Here is a 14196-nt window from a genome sequence, read left to right as displayed (position 1 = left end):
TGCTGCTGCATGTTTGATTTAAGCCACTTATAAGCAGGAGGTGAGATAACCATGAGTGTCAGAGAAGGTACTACTGCCACAGCAGGCTAAGAAGCAAGACCAAATTCCTCCTTGCCTTTTGCTAGAACTGATGTGTCAACTGTTTGCTTAATCCAGCCTCAGTGAAAAGGTTCTCATTGCTAATATAAACTAAGTAGTAGAAGAGCATATTTCATAATTCTATTTTAAATGAACTATCAGTGTCCTTTTTGGGGTGGATAACCATATCTTTAGATCCTATTTCAGTCTTGTTTCTACTTCTCACTATTGAATGTGCTATCAAGGAAGGCTGAGCAGTAGTTTTGAAGACACCAAGTGCAACTGTCAGACAACAGTACGATGCAGCATTTTCATACCGTGAGGTTCAGTAATACAGGAAATCTATCTGAGAAAACACTTATTTAGCTTGCCAGGATACTGTAAACTAGAAGAGGATTTAATCTCACAATTAGCAGTTCTGGTACTCACATAACTCAGAGAAGCACACACAGAAGCCTAGATAGATAAAGGCAGGCTCAGCATGAGTCAGCACCTGTTTGTACTTGACAAGGAGGCACTGTCATTAGAAGAGGTTCAATTCTTTAGTACTGATTGAAGAGAACTACCAGCTCCTCACATCTAACAACTGAACATCTCCCGTGATTTCCACTATGTTGATCTTTTCAAGTTGTTTAAAACGATGCTTGTACTCCAGAGTGTGAACACCATTAACAGCAACTTTGAACAGGTGGGCATCACAGAAAATGATCAGCTGGAAAGCAAGAAAAGAAAGTTACATTTTGAACTCAGGTACGACCTGAAAAACAACCTGATGATCTAGCCTAGACTTGGGCAAGCCCTGCTTCTGTTACAAAGAATGTTTCATACAAATGCAACATTAAGAAAAGTGAAACTTCAATGAAATTCATAGAATCATAGAGTATCTCAAGTTGGAAGGGATCCATAAGGATCATAGAGTCCAACTCAATTGAATTAAAATTCGTTCTGAGCACAGGATGAATTCTTGCAACTATTTAAAAAGAAAACTGTCATTAAAACCAAGTCAAATCTCCACTCCTTATGGTCCCATTTAATCCTAAATATTCTCAAGACATTGAAATGGCAGTTTTATTTAGATGTGTATTAGTGACATGACATTGAAGCACCACTGCTAATCCTTTTGGCAGAATTACAAGTTTGATGCTATGTTTCAGTTAATCTTACCTCAAAGTACATCCCTGGACTGAAAGGGAAACTGGCAACTTCCTTTTCTTCTTCTCCCCAGCTGTCATGAAGGTATGAGTTTCTCACAAAAACTTTATTTTTCATTCGGGGATTCAGATGTAATGCAATGTCCTTTGAGTCACTTGATTTCAGATTTATTGCAAAACTGGAAGATATTTTTTTAAAAGTTTACTATAACAAGTGTTTATAAACATGATGCAGTAGTCCATGCTATTTACCAAGGCCTTAGCCAACACTTAGAACTGTTCTAGAGCCAGGGCTGTGATTCATGTGAAGAACCAAGCAGGCAGTTAGCATACACTTGCCTCCTTCACACAGAAACCTTTGCTGGAGGCAGAAAATTTAGGCTGTGACCCTGCTAGATCTGCTTCCTCGCTCACAGCTTTCTGTTCGTGTCTCAGAAAGGTGGTATTGAGCCAAGTGGGCAAAGTGCTGCTCCCCTACAGCACTAAGAAGCAGCATTCTCACAGAAACATACAGTGCTACTTGCTCCACCATCTCTTTCCCTTCACTTGGGCAGTGGAGAGTGGGACGCTTTGTTTTACCTAAAGACATTATATTCTTTCTGCCAACAAGCTGGTTAGACTCTTAAGTTTAAGGATTCTCTCTGTACACTTAAGATGGTGAGACACCATGCATACAAAGTGTTACTTTACAGGCAGCGTAGCTCTGCCCAGGCTGAATGAATACTCTGCAATCTCGGACACATTCACAGCACAGGGTTCCTAAGGGGCAGCTCCAGAGAAGACTGATCAGAGGGAAGAGTCATCCAAATTGAGATGAATGCTTCAACCTGTGGCAAAGTCCTCACTGCATTTGAAGATGAAATATTCCTCCCCCCAAATTAGCTCCAGCTGTCAGGTTATTTACCTCCTTTGAGAAGCCTAGAATTGCTTAATCCAGATACAAAATATACCAACAAGAAGTGCAATGCATACACACAGTGTAAAAAGCATGCTTCTCATCATTTGCACTAATTGCTTCATTTTTAGGCATGTTTCTGCAGAGCCAAAACCACCCTTCAAGCAAAGGGCATGCTGAAGCACAGACATTTCCTCGGCTCCATTTTGACCGTGTTGCACTCCTCTTTTTCCCCTCTTTATGGAAACGTGTCATCTTTGCAACCCATTGTTCCTAATTTGCTATCAAAATTATAGGTCATACTCCCCTACCAGCTTTCATCACTCTCGTGTTGTCAGTTAGGCACCTTCATAATTCCACAGTCCCTGAGGAGGCTATCCAAGAAGTGTTCAGAGAAACCTTGTAACATGCAGCATTTGAGCACACCAGCAACTCATTTAACTCACTCATCTTCCATCTACTTCTGCCAGTTCCCCAATGCTTGGATCTCTTCAGAATAAAAGCTGTCTTTGTACGATATGTGTGCTCACATGCCTTGCATAATGGAAGCCCTGAACAGACACACAATCTTGTTAACGATGCAGATTTAGTAGATAAGACACTCAGGTTTTACCTTCATTTTTCACAACAGAGCTGCTCTTTAAGTCCTCTCTAAAGCGGTATCCTGCAGGTTCCTGAGAAAACTGCACTGTAGTTTCAGATGATTCCAGATGCAAAGTTGCAAGTGAGTAAGGATATACTGAGGCAATGGAAAAGCCTACTCATTCTCAAGAGCAGCTCAGTTAAATAGCAGAAATATTCAGTTACACTTACCTCTTTGGGTTTTTGTTCACTTCTCCTTTAATGGCAACTGTGCATCCTGGACGAAGTGCAGTATCAAGTTTCCCAATGTAAGGAAGTTCCTGCAAATACACCACCAGTAAAAGTTTTGACTGTCACTTACTTTTTTCAATATACAAGCTGAGCTTTACTATGGCAGGAAGAAATTTGGCCTACGATTGTGAATCCACACTTAAAGCTAAATTTATCCCTACCAACATGTTCTGGAATATTAATATTATAAAGGAAAAGTTACACTGAGATAAACATATCAATGTGTTGGTTTTTTTCTTTAGACTACCATCTTGGGTTCAAAAAGAACATTATTTACAACTATTTCTGCCACCACCAATGATGGAAGGAGGGGAGAAAAAAAAGTAAGCACAAAACTCCCTGCACTAATTTAAATTTGTATCATGTAATTATTCAGATACAAACATCCTGACCTCTCGTCTCCAAAAGCTTCAGTTATGCTTCAAAGATTAAGACTCATGCTAGGTGTTTAGACCCACAGTTGCATAAGCACTAGAAGTAGGGTCACTGAGTATTCTGTCCTGCTGGCACCAGTTCATAATGATAGATAGTGCAAGTATTTTATTTGCCTTTTTTTGTTGTTGTTGTTGTGTTAGAAGTTATTGTGATCAGGGAAAATGAGTGAATAGAGAAGTACTTTGCTTTTACTTTTTTGTTGAAGTCCACACTTGCAAATGACAACATTGCATATTATTTGGTTTTGAAAAGAAAACTGAAAAAGGCAGACTGTCAAGTGACACGGCAACCAAAATCTTGGCACTCACTGCAACTTCACCTTCTCCACAAATTCTGTTTGTATATATTCCTGGCTTCCAACTCCTTTTCAGTTTGAGCGTGGTCCTTACTCCAGTCTGGATACCCTCCACGTGTACAGCTTTTTGCAAAAAGATGAGCACTCACTCTGTCTATGCTCCATGCTAGCTGGGTGCGAGTTCCAACCCTAAGGCATGATGCTTGCATCCAGCCACCTGAAGTGTATACAGGTAAGCACGGACCTGTCAGCAAGAGGAAGATGTAGCCTTACAGGTTCTGAGACATGCACATTAACATAAGGCCATGTGGCATGACATAACTGCAGAATACTTTTTTTTTGCAGGTGTTCCCCAAGGCAGAGAAAACTAAGTATGCTTAAATGAAAAAAGTTTTTAAATGTGACTTGGTCCTTTAAAACTTCAGGTACCTCACTTTTTATTTCTCTATTTATGGCTGTGGATGCTGCATTTATCTTTTGCGTTTTCTGTAGGATTTAACAAATAGCCTCACTCTTACTATCAGCAGAACTCTTACTATCAACCTCACTGATGATCATCTCCCAATAGATTCTTGATTCCCTTGTTCTGTGCATGCTTTTTTCGTGGTTTTATTTCCATTAAACCACTGAGATGGTTTTTTTTGATTTTTCTTTTTTTACTCTTCACACAAGTCTACACAAGACACTTACAAATTGTGAACCATCTGGCATTTCCCCCTACAAGAGAAAACAAACAGCATTAACTAGCTTATCAGACAACAGGAAGATTCATTCAACCTTTTACAAACATACGTACATTTTCTGTGTTTATCTTTGTTACTCCTAGAGATGATGGCTGAGAGCCTTGTAAAGACTGCAGAGAGAGAGATATGTATGTCACTGCTAACATCATAAAACATAAAGTTGGTTTAGAACCATGTAAGTATCTGTGCTGCTTTGAAAGGTGAACCGTTAACATGAAAATCTAGGGCTATGGTAAAGAAAAAGATAGCCAAACCCTTACAAACCACGGAAAAGTCCTGAAGATCAATTGGTGAAGCCAAATCAAGACTTCCAAAGACCACCTCATTACAGTTTGAGTCCTTATTTAACAGTCAGAGCACTGTTAACTCCTTAGCATCTAAGGGTACCCACTGAGCTTTCCCTACTGAGGTAGAAATACCAGCCGGGCAGGTCCACGCAGAGGTACAGTTCCAGTCTAGCCCTGGCAGATCGTGTCTTCAGCTTCTTTATTTCAATACATGCCTCCCTCTTCCTCCTCATAAAAGCATATTAGAAGCAAAGACAAAAAGGAAACAATGACCCTTCTCCATTCCTTTTTTCACCAAAGGATACACTATCAGCAACACAGACTAAAGTAACTCTGCTTTGTTTTGTGCTTGGGACAGAAACCAACCTACAGCACCTGCTTGCCTCTAAGCTCTTCTCAGAGTCAGTCCTCCAAAACCAGTACTCAGACAGCTTTGAAACAGTATTCTTGCAACATGGTCAAGTGATGGGGCCCATAAAAGTCTGTGCAGAGGCTTTGCAAATCATCAGCGAGTAGAAATATCTTTAAAGTTTAGACCCCGTTTTGTTCAGGCCCAAATCTCCACCTTCCATCAATACAGTTATTAGTCTGCTGACGTGAGTTAGACCTGATATTTGGCAGCAAGAGACCCAAGCTTTACGCACAATGTAGTGAGGATGGGGCTGAAGAGACCCAAAAATATTACACAGGAGTAGGGAGGCTGCCTTAGTGAGTGGCAGAAAGAAAGGGAAAAGATACCTTCTGTATCTCCCTGGAATTTATCACTTTCTGTTTCTGCTCTAAAAGTCTCACCCTTCCAGAGCAGAAGGATCTTTCCTTCTGCATAGGCAACAATTGTTCAATTCCTCCGTGTTGGTTTACTTCCTCTAGCAGAGCTGATAGCTGAAAGGAAGCACAGCACTGCCTGCACTTTATATTCACTGCAGTTTGGTGCAAGTGCAAGTCAAGCCACAAGGTTGTCTTCAAGAAAGGACATCTCTTCTCAACCCCCAGAAATAAACATACACTCCCACTTATCATTTCATTCAACAATTTGGTCATTTTGTCAGGAAGAACAGGGCTATGTGTACAAGAAGTTCCAGACATGGATGAACTTGATATTTGGAAGCCAAGCAACAAGTTACAGCCATGTAACCGAACTTGTCACTGAGAAGCACTGAATACTGAGAGTTCATTTTGGAGCTCCTGCAATATTTGAAAAGTTTAATCCACTCCCAGATTCAATATCTGTCCTGTTAACTTTGTAAGCTGTAAATTTTGTCACCCTTTTGCTCCTAGCCTCAACACTAAAAAGGGAAGACAGACATCCTCACATGCTACTCGCATGTTGAGCTGTGGGGAAAAAAATAAGTCTTGTTACTGACGTTAGACTGTGTAGCTACTTTTCTTTACTTCCTTAGCCCCATAAATACTACTCTCTAGTTTAGCAAGACAGAGAAAAGGAATCTAACAAGTCAGATGTCTATATAACTTACATTAGAAACAAAATCTATAGTTTTGATCTGCACTTTGCCATATATTCCAAGAGTATCTATTCTTTCAAGGCTAATTCTGTGGTAGTAGAGCAGCAAGTGCTTCTTGTTTACAGTCACCTAGAGACAGGAAACAAAATTGGAAAACTGTATTAAACATACATCACACCAGCCAAGTATCAAATTATATGCATGTATCTCTCTTTTACATTGGTTTGGTACAGAAGCAGGGAATGTCCTAGAAATTTCAGAGCAACTAAGTTCTGCTCATCCATGATTCAGTCTCTCTCCATTATTATGAGGGAGATTTATTTGACTACGCTAAAATTTGCATTTCACACCTTTTGTTTCTAGCACCTGATTATTTACCAGTGTGGTACTGTCAACCTAATAGAATCTATTATTGCAGTCTAACAGAGCAAGACAAATATCTCTCACATGTTTCCTCCAAGAGGACTGTCCTACACCAGTCACAAAACAGGTTTACCCTAAGGTCAGCCCTTTGCACGTAAGAAGGGAAGGGTGGAGTAGCCACAGGAGGAAGTTACTTGCCTACTCATCTAACTTAGAGGGAAGCAATACAAAATTAAAGGCCTGATTTATTTAGCGCCTCTTTAAAGACAAGCTTCTAAACTTTTCTGTAGTTAAACTATACCTAGGTAACAGAGAAACCAAGGCTTCTAACTATTTATTGTAAGTATACAAAATACCTCTCCTTCATTGGCCTGACAACTGGCTATGGACAAAGAATCGACTCGAACTCACCTGGAATTTATCCTTTAAAATCATGATGACAATCTCAAATGACTTCCCTTTTTGAAAGGGCATCTCGTAAGTGATCTCCTCCCAGCCCCATTTTTCCCTCTCCAGTGTGTTGCAAACAATACAGCCAGACCTTTTGAAGCGGGGGTTGAAATGAAATGCTACATCAGCTCGAGGCTTTATGCTACTGCCACACTGTAAATCCACCTGGAACCTAATCATAAAAATAAGACAAACCACATTCAGCTCAGTCAGTCACGAAATCACCTAAAAGTTCAATACACTCGTGTTTTACTGTGAAGCCTCAAAACAGGCAGACACAATGACTGTTGTTCGATAAGGAAAAAAAACCAAACATATATTTGTCCAACCCCTACACATTTGTGAAAAGTTCGCCCATGACATATGGGAGAGACAATCATCTCAAAGCCAATAATCTCAAAGACAATTAAAATATTTAAAGTATTTATTTAATGGTCATCATTCATATCATGTAAGCTCCTCACTTACTGTGTTCACCACCTTCCTTCCCATCATCTTTATTACATATTATTACCAAATGAACTTTGGGCAAAGCCAGGGATCAGAACCCCCATACTGGGCACACACAATAGTTCATACCTCCTTACTCCAGTTTAAGTTAATTACTTCATGCAACACATTCGGTTATCGGTGGTGTTAGTTTCAGATAACCTCTTCAGGGAAGCAGACATATGCTATGACAGGGAAAACACTGCCAAAGCAGGCAAAGCAAAAAGAGGGAAGAGAGGATCAGCACAAAGCAAAAAATCAGTTCATCCTCTACTTCTCAAAGTTTTCATTAACCATGTAAGCCTGGATTCACTCGATGCTATCACAAGGATTTAGATCAAGCCTTTGTGTGCCACCATAAGTAGGACCCCTGGAAATATCTGATCCATTACATTCTTGTTCACATGGTGACACTGCAACAAGTGACACTGTGGCCATTACCTGTCTGCGTCATCAGGAACAGTCCCATGTATCACAATCAGCTCTCCAGGAACAAGGCCACCAAGTATCGTCCCAACATATGGAATGATCTGGGGGGAGGGGGGGAGAGGGAGGGGAGGAAAGAAGAAAAAGAGATTCAAACAACATTTTGTGATGGAGGAAAAAACAACCGCCATATTTTTAAAAATAATATTCTAATAATTATGTGGTATTCTAGCACATTAAAAGAAACAGTAAAAAAAGCACTAAATACCCACCACAATGGGAAGGAAAAACCCAGCAGATTTTCATCTACAAAAACCAAGCTTCTCAGAAAAAATTAAAACTAAAATTCCCAGCCCCCATTCCTAGCTCTAAAATGAAGAATGGCAATATTTTATCGCCTCACTTTTAATAGAGTATAAAGAGGATTCACTTCAAAATTAGGTCATTGTCAAGGGATGACTATTATCAGCCCTTTGCTGGTAGCAGGAGGCACCTTCCACAACCCTTCTAACCCCAGACACCAGCAGCTGCCTTTTTGCTTGTTCTTGCTCCATTTTGGAAAATGGTGATGGGAAAAGAAGAGACAACATCACAGAGTGTCATCGTGATAAAAACTACACAACAAAAACAACAAAATACCTTATCCTAGTGAGCTAAGAACTGCAAGGTGCACTTGAAATAGCCTTGTTCAGGGGTCTCAGTCTTTATGATATCTATGGTATGCAGTCTAGCTCAAAGCCTGCCTATTTTTTCTTCTGCATCAATAGCTGGAGAAGGTAACACATGCACATTATGCAAAGCTGAAATGGCAACATGGTAGGAGTTGTTAAGCCATATGAAGGGACATGTCAGTTAAAATAAAAGCCCCAAACACCCCAGCACAGCTCTCTAGCAAAGGCTGAAACATGCTCACAGAAGCCCTACACTGACCACCAGCTGGTGCACTCAAAATTTCAGGGAGGGAAGGGAAGCACCTTAATAGAAAACTGTGGAAGTTCACAGGAGACTGATCTGAAAGCAAAGCTGTAAGTCTGCATCTCATCACATGCTTTAGACTGAAAAAGGAAGTAAATGGTAGCAAATGTTGCGCTTGTTCTGGTTAACAGACAAAAATTTCTGCCAAGGTGGTTTGTTGTTGTTGTTGTTCCCCCCACCACCACCTCCCCAATCCCTGATCTATGGAGCAGTGTATAAGATTTTAGGACATCTTTGAAATGAAACATCAATTGCAAACAAAAGTTCCAGTAATTTAACAACAAAAAATGAACAGACTGGAAATACTACTCTTGAATGGAATATTGGACCACAAAAGGACAAGTTGAGATTTTTATTTTTTAAATACATATATATATCTCATAATGCAAAACAGGAAGATATGAAAAGGGGATGTGTTTGCTGACACCTATTCTTGTGAATTTCTGAGAAGGGAGAATGACAGCAAAAGTCATCTAAATCCAGAGTGTTGATGATTTCTGCCAGTAGATACACACACTTCTCCGCCCTCTCTCCACGTCCCTTCTCAGCTACCCACATATTGCACAAAACCTAATCTGCAGTTGTCTTCTACATCTGGCAAAACAGACCTAAAGAGTTTGCGTCTCAAGCATAAGCTCACAAATGGGAAAGTTGTTTTAAGTCTCATGTATTTTTATTGGCTTAAGCAGATGCAGTAGAGGAGGACCAAAATGTGAAATTAACTGTTAAAAGTGAAAGAATAAATGGGCTGAAATCATTTCACTTACTGGTAGTAGCTTGGTTCCTTAATATACAAACTGTGCACAAGAGGCTCATTCATGCTTATTCAGAGAATAAGAACAAAAATAATAAATAAAATAATCAAGATATGTTTTTTCTTAGTTTTAAACACACTGCTCCTGAGGGCTAGTATTCTGAGTAATGCAGTAAAGTAATAAATTACTGGTTCAATCTCCAAAGATGAACCAGTGAAACATACAGACACAGGCCAGGGATGCTGGAACTTAATCAGTCTAGTGGATCAAAGTTATTTACCCCTGGAAGAGAAGCTGTGGCAAAAAAAAACTTCTTCACATTGAAAAGGATGCATTTATTTAAAAGAAGGTTGGCCCGTGAATCTTCAGAAGCTTAATATGCAATCTGCAAGGCCATAATAGAGCATTTCCTGGGTGCAATACCACAGACTTAATGAGGCTTTGTCACCACGGAATTATTGCTGTGCCTATAATTTCCTCACATCTCAAGCCATTGTTCTATTAATTTGTCCTCACTTATTAAGAGTAATGCTTGTGACATCATATGATCTACAAGCATCCCAGCTCTATTCCAGACCTCCAGAAATTACCTCTGAAGCCAAATGGTCAATGTCAACTTAGTTTGAGAGGTGTCGAAGATCAAGTTCTTTCTAATATCTGCCAGTTTTCATAAATAACAGGACAGGTTATGGTCTCACAGAGGAAAGGACTGTGTTAACACAGCTTTCATCCAGCTTGCTGGGTAGTGGACAGCTGCCCCATCAGATGGGGAATGACAACATTTCTTGCCAGATGGGTGGAGTAAGGGACATAAAGAGGAAAGCAGGATTTTCTGGATGATTCAGAACAGTACAGTAGTGAAGAAGTAAGTCTTGGACTCAAACCTGTAATAAAGCCCTTGAGTTTTGCTGCTCAAGGAGCAATTCACTGCAACACCAAAATCTTCATAGCCTGCCCTCCTCCATCCCTACTAAGTTCACCTTGTGGTATCACATAGGTGACAGAATCACAGAAGAGCTGAGGTTGGAAGATACCTCTGGTGTCAATGCCTTGCTCAAAGCAAGGTCAGACAGAGCAGGTGGCACATGGTCTTGCCTGGAGGCTGTCCTAAAGTCATCAGCACAATCTTTCCCAACTCTGCCTCCATACTCCAATCTCAAATACTCTTATCCCCACCTCAGACTCTTGACCCCTAAGCCCTAGTTTACACCTTTATATTGTCCAGCCTTGTCACCCATCACACTCATCAGTCCCCTTACAGCCATCCAATTTTGCTGAACTGTTACACTCTCCCTTACACAGTCCTAAACTCCTCCTAACCCTCCTCTTCACACCTCGTCTCCACCAAAATCCCCATGTACCAACTTTCATCCTCCCATTTCCTTTTGCAGTTCAGTCCTCCCACCTTCTTGTTAATCTCCACACAGCTTTCCTTCCTTTCCCAGCTGGGTTCTTTGAAGAGGGTTGAAGCTATTGCCCTGTCATCCCTAACTCTATCCACTTCGCAAGCAGTGAACATATAGTGAGACTGAACAATCAGATTCACTGACGGCACAGGTGTGTCAGTGCAAAGCTGCAATAGATAAGGAAGTCCTGTGCAGATCTGTGCTACTGTACGCTCCACACAGATACTCTACAGACTTCAATATTAATTTTTAAGAATCCTAGCCCAGAGTGTTAAAAATACGATTTCCTGCAGGCTCAGAGGAACTACCTTTTTAAAGGTACAATGAAAAGCACAGCTCCAGCCCATCCCTTTAGCCACATGACAGTGTCAGACCACTGTCCCAGATCATGAGAATACTAGAGCTTTTCAGAGAAAATCTCCAGACTCTAAACTAGGCAAAACAACATTCTGTCAAATCCACTCTCCGCAATGGCTGAATCGCATTAGCTCAAGTCTTCCTTACAAAACAGGATGTATTGTAACATAAGATATCAACTATCAAAAACGATTCCAAGTTTAATTGTTCAGACTAAAGTTACAAGAGTTATAAGCACCACATCAAAAAAAAAACCCACAACATTTCATGAGGGCTGCCAGGCACTATCCATTTTTACAACGAATTAGGAGTGAAAACACCACTTATCATATTTTCACCTTTCCAGCACATTCTGCAAAAATGCCAGACATCCAGTAAGCTGTGCATGAAAAAGGCACTCTTACCCTCCAAGGCCGACAGAACTTCCTTCCTGTTTCAGAAGTCCTGTGCATTAAGTGTCCACCTGCTTCTAGCACAATTTCTAAACACCATCAGCTCCTAGTGGCACCTGTGACATTCCTCCTCAAATACCTGAGCAATGCAGAGAGTTCTCAGTAACACCCCACACTGTGCAAAACAGTACGAATACTAACTACTGACAGAAAACAGCAAAGTCCCATTTCCCAAAGGAGAAGTTGTTGACAAGACAAGGAATTTACCGGGTTACTGATTGTCTTCTGCGGTCCATCCAAGGACATCATCTTCCCTCCTCAGTTTAAGTTTGTCAGTTCTGGTTGTGTGACCACTGCTGGAGTGTCTGCAAAGGACTCCCTGGTCAGGCAGCAACAAAGGAGGGATCCCTTCAAAAAAACCAAAACTTTTAATTAGAAGGAAACAAAGTGACACTACACAAAGTGAAATCCTCCAAGGTATAACTTTAAACAACACAAGAAATGATGCGAACATCTTTCCCTTCCAATAAATTTGCTGGAGTTTTGAAATATGAAAATTAAAGGCTTGCTTAAAGAAATAAGCAAGCCCTTGTCCTAACAAGGGACAGAGCACACAGGTAACATAATGTCAGCAACTTCCTGAGATTATGCATACTGAGACAGAATCCCACGCAAAAATCACCATTGTACAGGGGAACACCGGTAACTCATTGCCCCTCAGCTGGGCCCTAATAGCTCTCCATTCGCAGCTGATCCCTGCCTGCAGACAGGGAAAAGATGCACACAGTACAAAAGCAGTTTTTCTAAGACAAACAACCATTTCTGTTTCCTTTAACACTGGCTGTGCCACCCCCAGGTTTCCCAAGGCAGACAAGCCTTAGGGGCTGAATTTGCTTTTTCCAGTTTTATCTTACATAAAGTTGAGAGATACTAGGCAAAGACATGGAAGGGAAGCAAAGCGTGTTTTATGTTTCTTCCTCCAACACATACAATCCCTGAACTCCACAAATAACTGCAGGACTTTGTAAAACTTGCATTAAACGCACAGCATTAACAAGAAATGAAACAGCACCTTGTGAGTATATATCTAGCTACGCTGTGATTTCTTTAGCAAATCTTCTAACAAAGTGACCAAAATTCAGGGCTCAACTGAAACTACTAAGTAATTATTTCTTGCACATTCTGGAGAAATAACTTAAGGTAGCATGCAGACAGGCAGACAGGAAAAAAGTCAAAGGTGAGCATTCTAGTGTGTGACAACTGCTAGCAACATTAAAAGAAAAAAAAATTTTAAATGAAAAAGAAAAAAAGCAACACCACCAAACCAAAAACTCAACATCTGTGACCTGTTCCACAAGGCCCTGGGGTTAATCATCTGCAATGATTCAACAATACAGTGGCCCATTGCAACATCTGGCTTATCTTGTGGGAGATTTGGGCCAGAAGGGTATTAATTCTCCTACTTAAGACCAGTGTCCAGAATGCAATTCAGAGAACATCAGGTGCCTACGCTGCATAACTGTTTTGCCCCTTTGATCTTCCCATGGGATACCACCATCAATTCACAACAGGAATGTGCAAAGTCAGACAAATTTCATTATTTTAATTTTTAAAAGGAGGAAATCAGGACCAAAGGAAACAATAATTCTGACTTTAGCATTGGAAAGTCCAATAGCAGACGCAAAAAAATGAAACCCACACCTACAACCCCGTGTCCAGCAGCCTGCTAACTGAACTTCCCTGGGTGTGCAAGAGCAATCTAGACCCTGCTGAAAGAGGATCCTGGAACAGAACTGACCATCAGTCTTGACAGACCAGGTGGCACTATGGTAAAATAATGGGTTGAGGGGGGGGTTGTTTGGTTATTAGGTTTTTTTAAATTGAAAAGTTCATAAAAACAAGCTGCAATTCAGGCTCTGTTTGGCAAAACAGGAGATGGGCATGCAACTGCCAGGTTCTCCTGCAACCTTCTATCAGAGAAACACACTGTCAGTACATGTTACACCAAATCTTAAGTCTGCAACGCTACAAATTAAGGTTTCCTGCCTATACTTCTAGAACTGAAAAAAATATATATGGTTTCCTCTTATCTCACACACTGCAAATTGTGTATTGAATAACCTCTTCAGTCAAAGAAAAAAAAGGAAAACAGAAAGGCCAACAACCAGCTATTATGCTGTTCCTCTATGACATGCAGAAAATACCTTTCACGAGGGTAACCCAGGTTAGAATTTATAAGCAAAGCCAGATTTTACACCACGGCAAACAAGACTTCTGCAAAGAGAATAAGCAAGATGCTTGCCAATATCCAGAAAGTAAAGCACAAAACAGCAGTGGCGTCCCCCCGCCGCCGGCTACAAGCC

The 14196-nt window shown here is 40.6% G+C and overlaps 1 protein-coding gene across 1 annotated transcript; it reads right to left on the bottom strand.

Annotated features, from left to right (window-relative positions):
• Nucleotides 1-640: 640 nt before the first annotated feature.
• Nucleotides 641-12142, bottom strand: LGALS8 (galectin 8; the record flags this gene model as incomplete). The annotated part of the gene is made up of 9 exons (XM_081998295.1): nucleotides 641-790; nucleotides 1243-1408; nucleotides 2938-3026; nucleotides 4418-4444; nucleotides 4524-4580; nucleotides 6233-6349; nucleotides 6995-7205; nucleotides 7964-8052; nucleotides 12101-12142. 9 exons carry the CDS (start codon nucleotides 12140-12142, stop codon nucleotides 641-643), a joined length of 948 nt encoding a protein of 315 aa, XP_081854421.1.
• Nucleotides 12143-14196: the final 2054 nt, after the last annotated feature.

Source organism: Phaethon aethereus (genome assembly GCF_964289735.1).
Source record: "Phaethon aethereus genome assembly, chromosome: 3".
In the NCBI taxonomy this organism is placed as follows: domain Eukaryota; kingdom Metazoa; phylum Chordata; class Aves; order Phaethontiformes; family Phaethontidae; genus Phaethon; species Phaethon aethereus.
Note: the sequence above shows the minus strand (reverse complement) of the source record. Positions and strands in the feature narration are given on the sequence as shown.